The 16,491-nt window shown below is 50.3% G+C and overlaps 1 protein-coding gene across 3 annotated transcripts in view; it reads left to right on the forward strand.

The window, feature by feature from the left end:
• LOC142559988 (rho family-interacting cell polarization regulator 2-like) overlaps positions 1-16,491 on the forward strand; it is a 144,494-nt gene that overhangs the window by 51,552 nt on the left and 76,451 nt on the right. The window contains exon 1 of one of the 3 annotated variants that reach the window (XM_075671713.1): positions 6,175-6,547. The exons of 1 other annotated variant lie outside the window; for it this stretch is intronic. In XM_075671713.1, the coding sequence (XP_075527828.1) occupies positions 6,475-6,547 (73 nt within the window). In that variant the 5' untranslated portion in view covers positions 6,175-6,474. Of the gene's footprint in view, positions 1-6,174; positions 6,548-16,491 lie in introns of those variants that run through there. One more of the 3 variants, XM_075671714.1, reaches the window with a different exon arrangement.

Below are 16,491 nucleotides of genomic sequence, written 5' to 3' on the forward strand. Positions count from 1 at the left end.
ACATTGCTTCAATGCTATTCACATTAACGTCGACAGTCCATCCTGAGATGGTTCGTGCAGGAAATTTCCCCTTGTCTTCGTCATTTTTGCTCTGTAAATCGTAAGTCAGATCCTGCTCTTTTCGCAATGAATGAATGAATACTGCCTGCTTCTGCTTGCTGGAGTAGGCTTTGTGATAACCGCATTTCCCGATCTCGTAGTGACGCCGTTCGGCACGCCGTGGCATCCATTGCTGCTACCGTCAACCTCGCGGCGTGGCTCGGCAGTTCCGGTCGGCCGAGGAGTGTCGGGGGGACGGCGTCGCCCTCTCACGCGGGGTCCGTGGCGGAACGCTGTGACCCTCCATCTGCGACCGCCTTATGCTGTGTTAGCCGCATAACGCTGCGACCACGTCGCTTATCAATCGAAGACGACGCGGCGGCGACGATACGCGTCCATTGTCTCGCGGTCCTCATTACGTGGGGGGGTCTCCTTTTCCTCGACTCGTCGGTCATCGTTTGTTCTCGCCCGCGGGGTCCTCTCGACACGGTGTGGTCCCCCGTCGGCCGGTTGGTTTCTCATCGGAAGAGAGAGGGAGAGAGTCGCTTCGCAATGCGGGCGTGCATCGCCCGGAGGCGTCGACGGCGACCGAAGAGGAAGCGTTGGCGCGTAATTGTCGAGCACATGCCACCACTTCCGCGTGTGCCTTGGCGGCTTGGGAGAACGCTTGCGGCTGTGCGAAGAGCGAAAAACCGAGGCGAAATGGCGTACCGAGTGATCGCGGCACCGTGTCACGTGCGCCTTTAGCATTGGACGATTGGCATTATTCGTGTTGAGTAGCGCAGTGCGATCACCGGCACGTCGCGCATGTGCGACATACATCTCAAACACGCTCTCACCGACACAAGGACATGTCCGACAACACGGGACTCTCCGTCGCATCGCGCCTTGTGTTATTGTATGTCCTTGTTAATTGTTCTTCTGCCTTTCGTTTGTACGTGTTGTCGTTCTCGTGTCGGTGTTTTCCCTGCGCCACTAAATATGCTCAGATCACCGCGGCACCAACGAGCGCAGATATCGCACACGTACCTAGTACTGAGCAGCAGCGATTCGATTAGGAATCAAGTGCCGACGGTATATACCGAATGGGACAATTTCGTGAAGTTATTCGTGATATTTGCACAAACCATCCAAGTTGATTGATCGTCCAAGCAAGAGGACGGCAGAAATCAAATCAGTATACTATATATACTGTGTAGTATACTATATATAGTATACTTTACTATACTATACTATAGTATAATAAATCAGTATACTTCTCAAGTATACTGCTGAGACGGCTAAATGGGCTTGATGATGGCGGCATAAATTATTTTCGACATGGTTAGAGTAGATGGCATGACAGCGTGACCACGGCGGCGACGTGACGACGATGTTGTGACGACAACGGAAGTCATAAGTTGCGATATGTTCCATAACGTAATTAATGAAGGAGTCAATTATTGAAGTCTTTAAAATTAGTTGAATGTGTGTTTTGATTTCTCGTGCTAGTAATGTCCGCCTCTTCGAATGATCAAGCTTAAGGACAAGAATTATGCTGCCGGCCACGAGCAATATTTTGGAAATTCCGTAAAACATAAAAATGATCACCCAGTATACTTAGTGTAAGCGCTTATGTCTGTCTGCAAATAAATTCAAATAATTGACATCCACAATATTGAGTCCGCATACCGAAGCACGAGAACAGTGAAGCGGCTTAAGAACAGCAGACAACGACAGCGAACTAAAACTCCAAGAAAAAAGAACCCGGCGGCGGAGGAAAGAAGAAAATCTTATATAGCTTTTCGGTGCTTAGCCTGTATACGGCTTAAAAACCCACTCTGTGGGTTTTTAATAACTCCGTGTCATTCACACAGCCACGCCGCTATCCTAAGGATTTCTGAACGGGTATTTCAGTCACGTCACTGAGACAACCTGAGCGACCACGACAGTTGCGCGAGGGGACGTGCGGGTTGAAAGATTTTACTACCCGTGTCTTTCGAACGTTCGTCATTGTTATCGAGTTGCTGTAATCTTCTTGAAGTGGAATTAGTACTGTAGGCAGTGTCAAGCAAACACCATTTCCTGTTTCGCTTGCTCCTTTTCTTTTGTTTATGTCGATCACGATGTGCTGGATGCAAGATACCTTATATCGTCAATGTATGATCATGTATTGGTACCACAGTTTAACGCGTGCTTACGGGTGAATGAATAATCTTGTGGTATATACCCTGCTGCCGCTATTCTTGCCGAGTAGCTCTCACGCAGAATGTAAAGGCATTCGTGCGCGACGGCGTTATCGAATCTCGACCTGCCATCACAACAGCCAGACGCTCTTACCATCGGGCCCCAATGACGCGCATATGCTCCTATCGACCCAGCGTGCGCCACGTTGCGCATCCACGTGTGAGACCGCGCGTGTCAGTTTCTGTTAGGCTAAAGATACACGGGAATGAAACGGCGAATGGCGGTCCACCTTTCGCGTCGTACTTCTGCCCTCGTACAGCTCTTATCGCCCAATTCTTCCCTCGACAAACGTTGCCTTCGTACTCGTGACGTCACTGCGTCGACGTCTCACACTGTGCATTTGCATACACCACATGCTGTTCGCGATGTAGTGCATGTGCATAACCGTAAACACTACGTGACACTGAAGTGGCGGCCTGTGCGGTGCATAAACGCGAACATTGCACGAAATTGCGCGTTGCGCATCTTATGGGATATTTTACGCATCGTATTTGTTCACCGCTTAACGAACGATTCGCTGCATGTATAGATTCCAACACTTGCGTTGGATATCGTACTTGTGTTTATCGTACTTCTTTATTTTTAACAGTATACTCGCTTGAGCACGTGTGACACCCCTGTCCTTACTATCGGAATAGCTCGTTCCTTTAATGGAACGAGCTATTCCTCCACTTAGAACCGCGACTGCAAACACTACAGTGACTAAAGTATAGGGCTGTCGCGGACGGGTCTTTAACCGCCGTCCTTGGCTGTAAATTAAGCGGCAGCCACCGCATCCGACGATGCCGGCGTCAGATGCAGCGGTCGATCGCTCGCATGACCTCCTCGTCTTATAGACGCTCGTGTGTGTTCTCACGCCGCGCTAGATGGGACAATCGCGCGAGGAGGACGGCTTTCCCGCAAGGCCGAGCGAGAGGGAGCTCGCACCCGCGAACACGCGTTGCTCGCCGCAGCGTTCGTGTTTTGCCGGAGCCATTGTCTCGTCGCCTGCCGGTCACCGCGGTTCAAGGAATGCGGCCCCATCGCCACTTTGTATGCCGTAGTGTACGCGTGTGCGTGAGGCTTATAAATATATGTCCGAGGTGCATTACTTTGCCTGGAGAAAACGGTGCATAGCCTTTGCAGAGGCAAAATGACTGGCCTCGTCTTGTGCGAGTGTATACCACCCGGAGAGTTGCCAGTGTGGTGGTCCAACCTAGATGGCAATAGTGGGTATTGCGTGGATTTGCCCAAACGCCACCCTACCGACTTGAAACGGCGTTGCGACTTTGCACATCGATAATTTTTTTATTATCGTTAAGCGTTATGAAGGCAACAATTCTCAATGATTACTCACGGCCCTTTCTGTGTTTGGAAAACCACGCTTGCTTGAATATTTAGGAAGTTAAAGCGTAATAAATCATACATCACAAGAGCGTCTCAAGCCGCAAGCTTGTAGACTATACAAATCAGTGTACTACCCATAATTCCCGCTGTATCTGATTGATCGCAGCGCCATTCCTCCCTCTAGTGATCGCGGGAAATTTTATAGTCTGAGAAGCCCGTTTCGTCTGCACGTCGTCTGTCCTATTTTCTGAGAAGTGACCTGCGTTATGGTCGTCATTGAGGCTCGCTCGATTCGATGTCGCTGGTGTCCACGAACCAAAGAAACGAACGCAAAGTTGGGCAAAAATAAAAGGATAAAAATGATGGGGAAGGGCAAAAGGAGGCACGCAAGTATTGTCGATGTAAGATTAATGTAAGATCGATGTAAACACGGAGAGCGACGTCACACCTTTGCGAACTTACATGCGTCTAGTAGCGCCGGAGGCGCCGGGGTAGTACAGTGTAGCCGGGGCTACACCGTGACCGGGGCACTGTACACTCTCTCTGCGACACCGAATTTAGTCACTCCTGCCTGGCTCGTCGCTTCCGCCACACTGCGCAGTATTAGTGAGGAAGGGTAGTGATTTCACTCGGACCGGCTTCCCCTCCCGCTTCATTCTTCCGCGCCGCGCGATGTAGGTTACTCGCCGGGGTTAACCGGCCTCACAATGCGTGGGTTATTATAAGCGGCCGCATCACTACTCTGCGTCGCTGCCTCCGGCGTGTGCATCTATACCGTGCGCGCACGGCGGTGGTGTTTTAATGCTGTGTGTGCGGTGCGCCGCGGGCTCGCCGAGCGTGTAATTGCTTCCGTGTCGATTTCATCGAGCGTCGGCGCCTGTCCGGCGGCGGTGTGTGAGGGAATCGGCGCCGCGGTTTAGCTCGACCGTGCTGTTGTTTTACGAGCGTTGTTACCCTGACGCCTGCCAGCGCGAAGGCTCTTCTTCTTCCGACGGGCCGCCGTGCCCCTTGTGTCAGGGACGCTGGCCCGCATTCCTCGCGTCCTTCCCTGCGATGCGCGCGTGTACGGCGCGTAGCGATACTCCTCGTCGGGGCGCCTCGGCCGAGCGAGCCCTTGGTCGACAATCTAATCTTCCTCGAAGGATGCGCGCAACCTCCTATCGTCGGTTCACGGCCTCGCGGGCTGCTACTACTATACGCTTCACGTGTGCGGCGCTCGCGTAACTTCTCTGCAGTGTGTGCCCTGCGGGAGTGCCACTTCGTACCTGGGGCGGCCTGCGCGAACATTTAATAACGTAAATGTTAAAGCATTTAAGCGCGCGTTCTCGTGCGGGCTAGGAGTCGTCTAGCGAACATTTGAGAACGCGTTCTTAAATTCGTCGTTGAATGTTCGCGCAAGCCGGCACCCCTGGTCCAATTTCAGCACATTTTCTTCCCTCCTCTGAGAAAGGCAGAGCGCACGTGAACGCTTCTGCACCTGATTGGATAAGGGGAGCTAGCGGATTGCGATTGAGCCAAGAATAGCCACGCGGTGACGTCGGACACGCGAAGACAAGAGTCACGTCGTGCAGCGAGCTTACACAGTGACGTTAGTTGCTTAGCCCGCTGAAGCGCTCTAGAATCCCGGATATGATCATGAATTTTTACCGTGCATGCATAAGTGATCATTGTATGACGTCCGTCGCCTCTTCCGAACAGATCATTACATTTCGTTGTTTTATTAGTAGGAGACAGGCCAGGCAGTCGCTTACTCTACGATCTTCTCTATATGATTGATTATGCGCGTGTGAAATTTCTTGTTAAGCATATCTTTTCCCCCTCGCCACCCACATATGCCGCGTCTCTGCGCAAATGTACTGACGTGGGGACTAAGTGCTGTATTGCACACATAAAAGACAAAAGGCTTCGGGGGCTTATCTTTTGTCCCCAAACAATCATTATCTGTCTTCTTGCGTGCATATACGTGATTTAACACCGCGTTCGCTGCTTTCATGTTAGGAAAGCTTTGTCGCGCCTATACCGCCCTTCGTGACTTGAAAGTGTGGACGCTTAGCGTTGGAGAAAGAAACTGCTCGCAAGATATACGACTATAGTTGTTCAGAGACAAGATAAGCCCCAAAGGTTGTAACATTCATTTTAGAAGCCTATGCTGTATTGTATTGTTCCGTATGAGCCAGGTCGCTTGGCTTCGAGATTGCCTAGTATTGTTCTTCTTTTTTTTTTTTTGAAGACGTCTTTATTACGTATTTTTCTCTTTTAGCGGATATACTTCCTCTCTGGACTATATTCGCCTTCCGCCGGAAGTGAATAGGAGGTGAGGTGTCGCGGTGTGGCAGCGACCAGAACTAACTTGGCGCGAAGACGCGCTAATGCGCGCTCACCTTGCGATATTCCTCGGTCGGCGTGCCGATTGCGGGACTTTAATCTAATCTCTGTCCACACGTCACCCCCTGTGCCCCCTGTGCCGATGGCGGAGTGGCCCCGCCGTGTTTCGCTTCGACGCCGTTGGGGCGCGCTTTCGCCTCGCTCGCGACTCACTGGCTTCCTCTTTTTGTCTTGTCTCGGCTCGCATTCACCTGCCTTCGCCCCCCTCTACCCTCCGTGGCTGCACAATCGTCGTAGCTGTCGCGACGATGTCACGCGACGCGCGGGGTTTTGCGGTGGTTTTGTGCCCGTAGCGACCGGAATCCCTCCCTCCGTCAGCATCGCGCGCGCGCAGTCCGGTGTCCCGAAAGCCGTGCCTGGTCTACCTGCGGAAGAGAATGGCTGTTGTTGCATTGTAGCGAGAAGATTGGATACGGTGCATTGGGCGTGCGTGGCTCGTCGTACTGTTTCTTTCGCCCACCCGTGGAGTATTCGGCGCGATCGTCGTCTTCGGCGTGGATGGAGTACGGCTTCCCGGCGACGCCGCTGGATCAACCGCTCGAGCGACGATGGAAGTCCGTCCTGGTCGTCGGTAAACGTGCAGCCTTCCTTACCTAGCTCCGTTTTTGCCATTGAAGCTAGCTAAACATTTTTTTTAGTTACTTCTTGCTTTCGTTGCATTACACGGACACCAAAAGATAAGGACGGGGGGGGGGGGGGGGGTGCTCATAGCAGCTGGCTATGGTCCTGACCTTTATAAAATGCATTGTGCTCCGCAAAGATCCAAAGTGCAGATACGATAGTGGCCGAGCGGTGTCGGTTCCGAACTTCGCGTTCTCGCAAATCTTTTGTTCCTTTTCGTCGTATTTCGCGGAGATGGATGCACTACTGCATGCAGCGCTAGGAAATGTAACCAAATAATATTTCGTTTGTGGTGGGCGTGGCTTTCTGGCGGTAGTACCTCCTCGGTTTGAAACATTCGCGGGCTATCGGCTGAAAGCGCGATTGTCGTTGCCGCCGAGCCAGGTTATTCGCAGTGCGCTCGATTAACCGCTAATACGCGGTTAATTCTCGTACATTATTCTCGTACGCTTTCTTCTTTATCTGTATATTTGCGATCCCTGTTAAAAACACTGAGTTGAGGTTAACAGTTGTTGGCTGCGAGTGCGGGCGTCAGTCACGCCGAGGGTCTAACTTGCAATCGCCGGAGATGCACACTTTTGTTCACGAGATAGCTAAGTGGCATTCGCCTGCCGTTGTCTTGCAGTCGTCCTTTGTACTGGCGCTCGGGACAGCGGGACTGTCTTTAAATATATGGGTGAAATCGTGTATACGTAACTTTAGCGTTAAATTGCGTATTCTGCTTTAGTGAATGCATACCTGTAACCGCGGATTTCCTGAAAACGCGATCACGTGCGTAAAGAAAGAACTAAAGCTTAATCTAGATATTTTACGCACGAGTCATCCTGTCGAAAACTAATTCGACGTAAGCTTGCGGTATCGCTGTCGCCGCGTTTACGTTTCTCTGTGCCGACGGTTTATTCAGGATTCTTTAGGCCTTTTCGCGATAGGTCAAGTGGACATCAAACGGCAACATGTAAATCAAGTTAGTCTGATAAAGCATTGTTTTGAAACTCTTCTTTTTCGTCGTTATCGGTTCCGGTTCGCTATTGAACGAGAGATTGCAAGCCAACTTCCGGCTTTCTTTTATTTCGAGAACCGAAACCTGAGCGCCAGTCCGCGAGTGTGGCGTCATGGATTTGGGAGTATCTTTCTCGTATTTGAACCGTTCTGGCTTAGTCGAAAGTCTCGAAACTTGCTAAGCTCAATCTTGCGCTCCTTTAGATTACAACGCAGCCCCCCGCCAGCCGTAAACAATTTCCTAGTCCCGAGCAGACGGCGTCGAAATTCGTGAAGTCGCGGCGAGGTGATTCAAGGCAGCGATGCCGTCTGTCTTTCGTTCTTGCGTCTTTTTCTGGCTTACCGAGCCTCTTCTACCGCGGTAAGAGTGGCTTTCTCGGCATTGTGCGAGGGTCATTTACTAATGCAGCTCAGCCTATTTTTTTTCTTTAGTCTGCCTTTAAACTGCCGCCGATATACACACACTGCCACCCCCCTTCCCCCAGTGGCATCTGCCCCAGAGAGCCTCCGAGCTTTAAGTGGTCGTACCTTTGTAGACTCAGTCATCGCGCCTCGCCAATCCTTGCAGACTCGCTCGCTCTTGCACGCACAAAGGGCCAATATTTACATGAGATCAGCTGCGATACGGCGCCGCACAGGTGTTCGGTGACGTCACCCCAGCTGCGGGCGCGCTCGGCCTGCGCCCACAGCCGGCGGCATTTGCTCCACGGAGATCGTTGAGTCGACTCGTCAATTCCTGCTGCTTGCGTGTGTACTCCGTCATTAACCTTCTGCACGACCTTCGTTTTTCACACTGAACCGTCGCAACGGTTCCTTGGCTCTGCTGTTTTGCTGCTGAACAAGAAGCAGCAGGTTCGATTTCCTACCACGACGAGCGCACCCCAATGGTAGTGGGGAATGAAAAAAAACAAAGCGGTCTTGCGCATTTTTTTATGCCGCGTCGTGTAGTGAAAACATACATACGCACCGCACTGTTTCCATGGCTATGGCGTTCTGATGCTGACCACTAGTTCGGGGCTATGATTCCCGACCGCACCCTCAGTATTCCTGTTGCGGCATGCAGTAAGCAAAAACTCTCATGTCCTCAGATCTACACATGCTCTTTGAAGAGCCCGAGGTGGTCGAACTTAATGTGGTAACCTGCACGTACTAGTTCTGTCACAACCCTATAGTGTCGCTTCACGAAGTTTAAGCCCAGTAAATTCATCATAGTGCAAGACGTGGCACGCCATTATCTGTGCCTTGCTCGCTCCGTGTGCATTGCACTCCGTTGAACCACTGACAAACGACCAGAACAATGAACACATGAGCAAGGAAAAACAAATATCTTTTTGTATATAAGACTACACGTTATGCTCTCTTAGAAAGAGCATATAGTGTTAAACGTTGAAGTTCCTGATCAAGTATGTTCGTCGCCTGCTTCAAGAATATGCAACAAATTATAGTGTTTTACGTGCCAGAACCGTGATGTTATTATGAGGCACGCCCTAGTGTTGGACTCCGGACTGATTTTGACCACGTGGGTTTCTCTGGCGTACATGCACTCAATGCACGGTACACGGGCATTCTTGCATTACGCCCCCATCGAAATGGCTCCACCGTGGCTGGGATTCGATCCCGCGTCCTCGCGCTTAGCAGCGCAACGCCGAAGCCACTACGCCATTACGCGGTTTCAAGCGCATGCAGTCTTCATATATTGCTCTGCTGGTACGAATTTTCGCGCTCGGTTTTTGTTCATCCGTTGTACGTACGTGTTACGCCATCAGAAGTCCATTTTAGCGGTCGAGCTTCTTTTTCGTCACGTCAGCAGCCTTGTTGAGCTATGGCCCCTAATTTCAGCTCTATATCCCCTGAGTGCAATGTGACGTCTCTAATGGCATTATATATCACTGCTCGGAGAAAACATAAAAAGAAAATACTGTTTGTCGTGTGGCGTGACTCACGTATCACTGTATAAGAATGGTCAACAACCGCTTTCCAGGCGGGTTGTTAGTGCCGCTTCTGGAGAAAGCCAACGTTGATCCCGTTTAACGTCTGCCCGTTAAATTTTGTTTCTTTTTTTCATTTTTTGCTATTGTTTCTTTTTATCCTGGAGGTTCCTTTTCTTTTGTGCATGCGCTGTTCGTAGACTTTGTTCCATCAAAACATGTCTCGTGGATACGACTGGATTTCTTGAAGATGTTGAGGAAGGGAAGAAAGGTGAGAAAAAAATACATATATATGCGCGACGAATAGACGGTTGGTAGGTTGCTTGATTTTTCTTTCTTTCTTTTAATTGTGGGATTTTACGTGCCAAAACCACGATATGATGATTGAGGCGCGCCGTATAGTGGCAGACTTTAGAATAATTTCGACCGTCTGGGGAACGTTACCGTGCACCCAATGCACGGTGCACGGGTGGCAGCTTGATTTAGTTATTTTCATGGTTAGGCGGATGATTTTCATGTCAATTCAGGAAGGTAGCAGCAGCAGAAAGTGCAGCTGCTTCAGCACCTGATGGTCTTCCAATAGGCCGCGCCTCTCGGCAGCTGACGAATTTGTAAGTCGCCAGTATAATTCGTAGAAAAGTTTTGAAAAGGCAATTTTCGACTTTCCTTCTTTTTTGCTTCAAATGAAGGTACAAGCAGTTTAAGCCCTAGAAAATAATACTTCCAGGTTACAGTACCCCGTATAGGTGGGATCCGTCCTGACGTGGTGACACATACATTCGCTCTCTTCTGATACTGCGATTACTGCAGCTGCCCGCGCGTGATCGCAGCTGCAAGAAAAGCGTGCCGCACTCGTGTTTATATTCCTTTGAGTGACGTCACCCTACGTGTAGTATTGCGACTCGGCGTCGAAGACGAGAGACACGCTCTTGGAGCAGACAAAAGAGGAGACGAAAAGCTTTATGCAGTATGTACAATATAGCAGGTAATGGCGTACAAGTAGTGGAGCCGAAGAGCGCACCAGACCGACGGGGTGGCTGGTGGAGACTCTCTCTCTCTTAACAATGGGCCGGTTAAATCCTTTTGGCAGCAACGAGGCGAGGCGGGTGCGGACGTCAACCGCTTCGCATTCCTCGTTCTTCCCGGGTGAAGTTCAAGCTGCATACCACCGTACTCCACGGCGAGGGGTCAGCAGTTCTGTGGGATTCTGAAGTCTGTCAGTGGATGCGCCGTGGCGCTCTGTGCCCTCGGGCTCTTCAGTTCGACTTAGGGAAAAGGATCGGCAGTTTCCTGGAACTCTGAAGGTCGTCAGTGGATGTTCGAAGCCCACAACAAGGCGCTCTCGATGATTGGTTCGCAGTGTAGCACATCAGTGACCTTATCGCTACAGGACGTCGGCAAAATTTCGGTCTTTGTCACGATACTATGACAGTGTTGACGACCTAGATCCGGCATTTCGAGAGCAACTTCAGTATCAAGATTAAAATTTATTCCTGGGATTGACCCACTATTATACTTGTCAAACTTTAAGGATTGATTGTTGGGCTACTTTGTCTTGCATAGCTGGTGAGAACAAAGGACGCAGGCGTAGGAAGGATAGGCGATGATAGACGCTACCGTTTAATAGCAGGAAGAGTTCTATCCATCTTGCACGCATGCACTCTAAAAGCGTACAGCAATAATCACGGGATGACACGCGTGTGCATAAAAAACGGGTGCAGAAGAATTCGTATTCTGAGGTGTGCAGTGTGATTGGCGGCTCAGTTATACAACAGTATCTGTTGTTTTCCATAATATAGGCGTCCAGCGCAAGCTTTGAAGAGGTTTAGCCGCTCTTGCCCGGAATGCTCGACTCCGAGAATCGACCCTTACAACCACATGTAGTAACGTTAAATATAATTGATGTCAAATGTTATACTCTTACGTAGAATATGTCTTACGTGAACGTGAATCTTACGTGAATCTTGCGTGAACTTAGAATATATGATTACGCTGTACTGCTTCAAACGTGAGAGTATGTACGCCTGTGACTTCGCTCCCTGACTGTGCTGCTGCCGTCTCCGGCTTGCAGAGCGCTGCACGATCCCGCCGTCGAGGTAATTCGAGGGTCATGTTCCGCTTATCTCGCCCTTATCGGGCCGCTGCAATTAGCCTCCAGTCCCGGGCCGACCGCTGTCGCTTTTTCCGGCGGCCCCTTACGCGCGCAGTGACTCACCGCACCAGCGAGAAGACGGCATTGGCGCCCTTCGCTGGAGGAAAGACACCGTAAAGCGATTCGATTGCCCCAACGTGTCTGGCGCGACGGATGCTTCGGCCACGAACCCGGAACCTGGGGTGCTCATCTAGTTGGACACCGTGAAATGTCACCGTATTTTCACGCTGTATTTCGGCGTTCTTGAGCCGTATAGCAGCGCTGCGAATTAATCGGAACTGAACAGATGTCGAGTTACACGATATTGCGTAAATTGACAATGTCCACAATACGCTACCCCCTGCGTGGACCGGTATAAGAAGGACGACGCTCGCGGGTGTGTCAATGCGTACATTCTAGGTGCTGCGCTGCCTGTGTCGTTAAATTTCTGAGCGTAAGTCATAGTTCATGGGTCCGGCACTAACGCGCCCGGGGTGGCTCAGTGGCTACGGCGTTCAACTGCTGAGCACAAGGTTGCTGGTTCGATTCCCGCACGCGGCGGCAGCATTCCGATGCGCAACGGTGCAATGCGAAAACGCTCGTCTGCCGTCCTTCGGGTGCGCATTAAAATTATTTCCCCATGTGGTCAGCATTAATCCGGGTCCTTCCGTTAGAACGTCCCTCTGCTGGTTTAGGACGTTGAACGCATAACTTGATTTTTTTTTTTAAAAAAGAGCTCAGCTTCCTTTGCCAACTGTTTACCCCTCCTCTTTTTCCATAGTCTTGCCCCCATCACATATAGATTCGAGCATATGCGTTGGATGTGGATATCTTCAAAATCCGTTGCTAGCCTATGAACCCTAACCTATTAACTGTGAGTAAATATACGACTTGCACATTAACAAACACGTTTATGTAGTGCAGTTGAACGGACTGTAAAATGACAGTATAGTTACTCGTTAGATTCGGTTGGTCAGTAGTTAAGTGCTGCACTTCAGTGAGCGCAGCTCCCGTTAGCTGGCTGTTCTACATTTCGAATGTTTTGAGAGTAACGCGTCAACGGACCCGAAACCACGCGTTTCGAATAAAGTACTGGTTCTATTCTGAACACTGAACTTTCTAGAAAGCGGTTGCGTCCTCTGACATAACGAAACAACCACGCAGGCGAGTATTAGGGATATGATGTTGAGAAGGACATACTGGGTAGGCTATAGTTTCTATGGCATTATTTGCGCAGTAGCGCGAAAAAGCACACGGACGGCGAAAGAAGTAGACGCGACACAGCGCCGTGTCCCGTATGCTTCTTTCGCCGTCCGTGTGCTTGTTGCGCTACTGTGTAAATAATCAGGCAGATGTATCTAGTTTATATATACCTGACATATAGGCATGCATTTGAAACTTTTGGCAGAGTGCGTAAACTTATGCGCTTCTGTACTTATGGTGAGTGCATGCATCATTGGCGCTAGCATTAACGATGGCTTACTTGTACTCAAAGTTGTTGGGAAGCTTGGACTTGCATATGCGGACACACTAGCCTCGGTTCGGCTGAATCCGTGTTAAGAAATGGGGCAGTACGTAAAGCATAGTTACGCGCAAAACTTTGCTCTTAATACGACTAGCAATCTTGGCTTTGTCATACTATATTTTTCGTTCCGGATATCTGACTGTCTAATCAAAAAACGGGCCGATCTCGAAGATAACTGTCTAAACACGTGGGCCTATTCCGAAGCTAGTCTAAAAAAAAATGTGGGTCGTTCGCATGGGTGGTGTACCGCTGAGTACGGGATCCAAGAGCCGCTGGTTACGTGTCGCTCTTCGACGAGCCCGTTTGATGCCAGCTCGGGTCACTGGGCGTGCGCGGACGTCGCCGTGTCGCCGCTAAACGACGCAGCGTGTGTCCAGAGGCGAGAGAGGAACCCGGCTGCAGTACGCGCCTCGTGCGTGACGCGTTTCGGCTATTCGCATATTTTGGCAGTCATCGTAGATGATTTCTGCACGATTTTTTTTCGGATGCCTTATCACACAACGATTTCGTGTTTACGTCGCTGAACGTAGCGGAGATAGGACCGGAGATCTATTTGAACTACGCGTTTAGCACGTGTGCTCGTGTAACTATAAATGGATACTGCTCTGCCATCGATAGAATGCGGCCAAGCTGGCGGCCGTTCGTTGCCGCTGCTCCTCCAAAGACGGCAGCTGCTTGACCTTTCCTGTTTGTCTTTCGCGGCGACAAGGCACGCTCCGAGGAGACACGCCGCTGCCCCCCGAGACCGACCTCGGCGGACGGGGCGTCGCTTCTTTCCTCGCACTTGAGGCGGGCGCGTGCTGCAGCGGGCCGGCGTTTAATTCCATCTCATTGTTGGCGCCCGCTCACTCGTTTCGTTCTCGTCTATCCCGGGCCTAGCCGCCTCGGAGCGGGAGCGCGTGCTTTAATCGAGAATGGAGGGAGGGCTGGAGCACTGCTTTCTTTGCAGCAGAGGTGCGAGGCGAGGATGTTTGGAGTTCCTCGTAGCTTTTAGCGCGGAGGCGAATAATGCCGGGGTGTGACGGCGTGGTTTATATAGCGAATGCAAATGCAATGCAACACGTGTCGGCGTCCCGAATTCGCTTTCGAAACCTAATGAGCAATGATTGTATATAATAAAAGATATGTGCGCGCTTTCTTTCTTTAATCCGGTGATCGGCAATTTTTGGTTCTAACGTCGCCCTATATATATATATATATATATATATATATATGTATGTATGTATGTATGTATGTATGTATGTATGTATGTATGTATGTATGTATGTATGTATGTATGTATGTATGTATGTATGTATGTATGTATGTATGTATGTATGTATGTATGTATGTATGTATGTATGTATGTATGTATGTATGTATGTATGTATGTATGTATGTATGTATGTATGTACCGGCACCGCGGCGGTGCAGAGAGCTGACGCCGTGGTTTGGCGCTGTCATGACCGCGCTCGAACGCAGCAAAATTCCACAGCTGCATGCTGTTATTTTCAGTGAAGCAGGCTTTCGAAGGGTGCGAGAAGGCGCTTATTTATGCAGCTTAACTGGCCTTGCTGTTTCAGTTATCAGATTGGCACACGTCTGCGAAGGATTTCTTTGGTCGACGTTCACCTTTGACGCGAGATGCATGCCGGGGCCGGCTCGGTAGCTATGTGGCGTTGATTACGTTGTTGAGCACAACGTCGCTGGTTGTATTCCCGGAATGCAATAACCCTCGCGGCTTATATTTGGGTGCACGTTAAAGAACCGTGGGCTATAGAAATTAATCCGGAACACCCACCACTTTACTGCGTGCCTCGTAACTCAACTGTGGAGTTCCGGTAAGTTGAGCCCCACAATTTCATTTTTAATCTTTTAAGGAAGAAAGAAGCGCGAGAAGAGAACAACAACGCACGAGGCGGATGTTTGCTTGCGTGGATCGCGAGTCTTCCGTGAGCGTGCATAGTTCGCGAAACTTTTTAGACTGAGCCTTTGCTTGCTTTTAGATTCCAACGTGGTCATGCTTCACTGGCGATTATTATCATTAGATTGGTGTGGCGTAAAAATGACCAGAGGTCTCAAAGAAAGTTGGCAAGTGCCACCAGGAGGGATAAAGAATTAACGACATCCGAGTGACGTCACCGCCGAACCCTCGGGCAGGCAGAGCGATCCGTTACGTCTGTCGTCTCTGTGTTTCCCATGCCTCACCAAGCCTCGTTCTTAAGTAAAAGTGGACCGCTTGTTACCTCAAGAGTCAAGCAATTGAATGCAATCTCTGCAGAGGAAGAAATTTCGGTTGTTTTTTTTTTTGGAAGGAGCATATAGGATATGTCAAGGTCTCGGGATAAGTCGAATTAGCGTGATCGATATGCATATTTTTCGCGTGAGGCCGCTTTGATCTTTCGAGTCTGTCCCTGACCCTACCCCTCGAATACGGTACGACGGTGACATTTTGTTCGCCGCTCCATGTTTCTTTTTCTCTTTCTTTCTTTCTTTCTTTCTTTCTTTGAGTAAATTGGTAAAAAAGAAACGTTTCCCTGTCCTGTCGCATTTTAATAGGCTGACACAAAGGGGGCACGCGAGAGACAATGAGAACAGTTACGCGTGTTGCATCGATAATGAATATGCTAATGAGCTTTTCTATTTGCACGGTAGTCGAGCATGCCGCGGTGTCTCAACTCTGACGGCGTTCAGCTGCCGAGCACGATGTTGCAAGTTCGATTCTCGGCCCTGGCTGCAGCATTACAATGGACGCGCAGTGCGGAGGGGCCCGCGCAGCACTTCGATTTGTCGGTGCCCTCTGGAGAAGCCAACGCGGAACGGGAAAACCACGCCGGAGTCCTCCAATACGGATGGCCCTCGTTCTCGGCCCGCTCGAGAGCTTTCGGGCGTGAAACCTCGTGTATACTTTCAGTAGAATATTTGTTCGGCACAAATAAACTACGCACAACGATGACTCCCCTGCGAACCGTGGCTCCATTTTCGCGATCAATGCACTGGACTGTCATTTGCCCCACGGAAGCCGCGTATAGTGTTTTGGTGTGTGTTTAGACTGTTCATTACTCGGGTTGTTTTTACGATCCACAGTCCCGATCGCACTCGCTGTATCCTGCCGCATTGCATGAACCCGTTGGGCCCGTTCCGGTGCAGTCGCCATATTTTCCAACCCGGCCATTCCGCAGAACGTGTGCACGCTTCCCTCACGAGGCGATCACGTGATCGGTTCTCGCCGCTCGCGCCAGGAGCTCGATAGGACGACCTTGACGATGGCATGGACAAGGACACACCTTAGGATAGCAAGCTGGGCCAGTTGGCTTAGGTGGGCATTTCTA

Source organism: Dermacentor variabilis, chromosome 10, assembly GCF_050947875.1.
Source record: "Dermacentor variabilis isolate Ectoservices chromosome 10, ASM5094787v1, whole genome shotgun sequence".
NCBI classification, from domain to species: Eukaryota; Metazoa; Arthropoda; class Arachnida; order Ixodida; family Ixodidae; genus Dermacentor; species Dermacentor variabilis.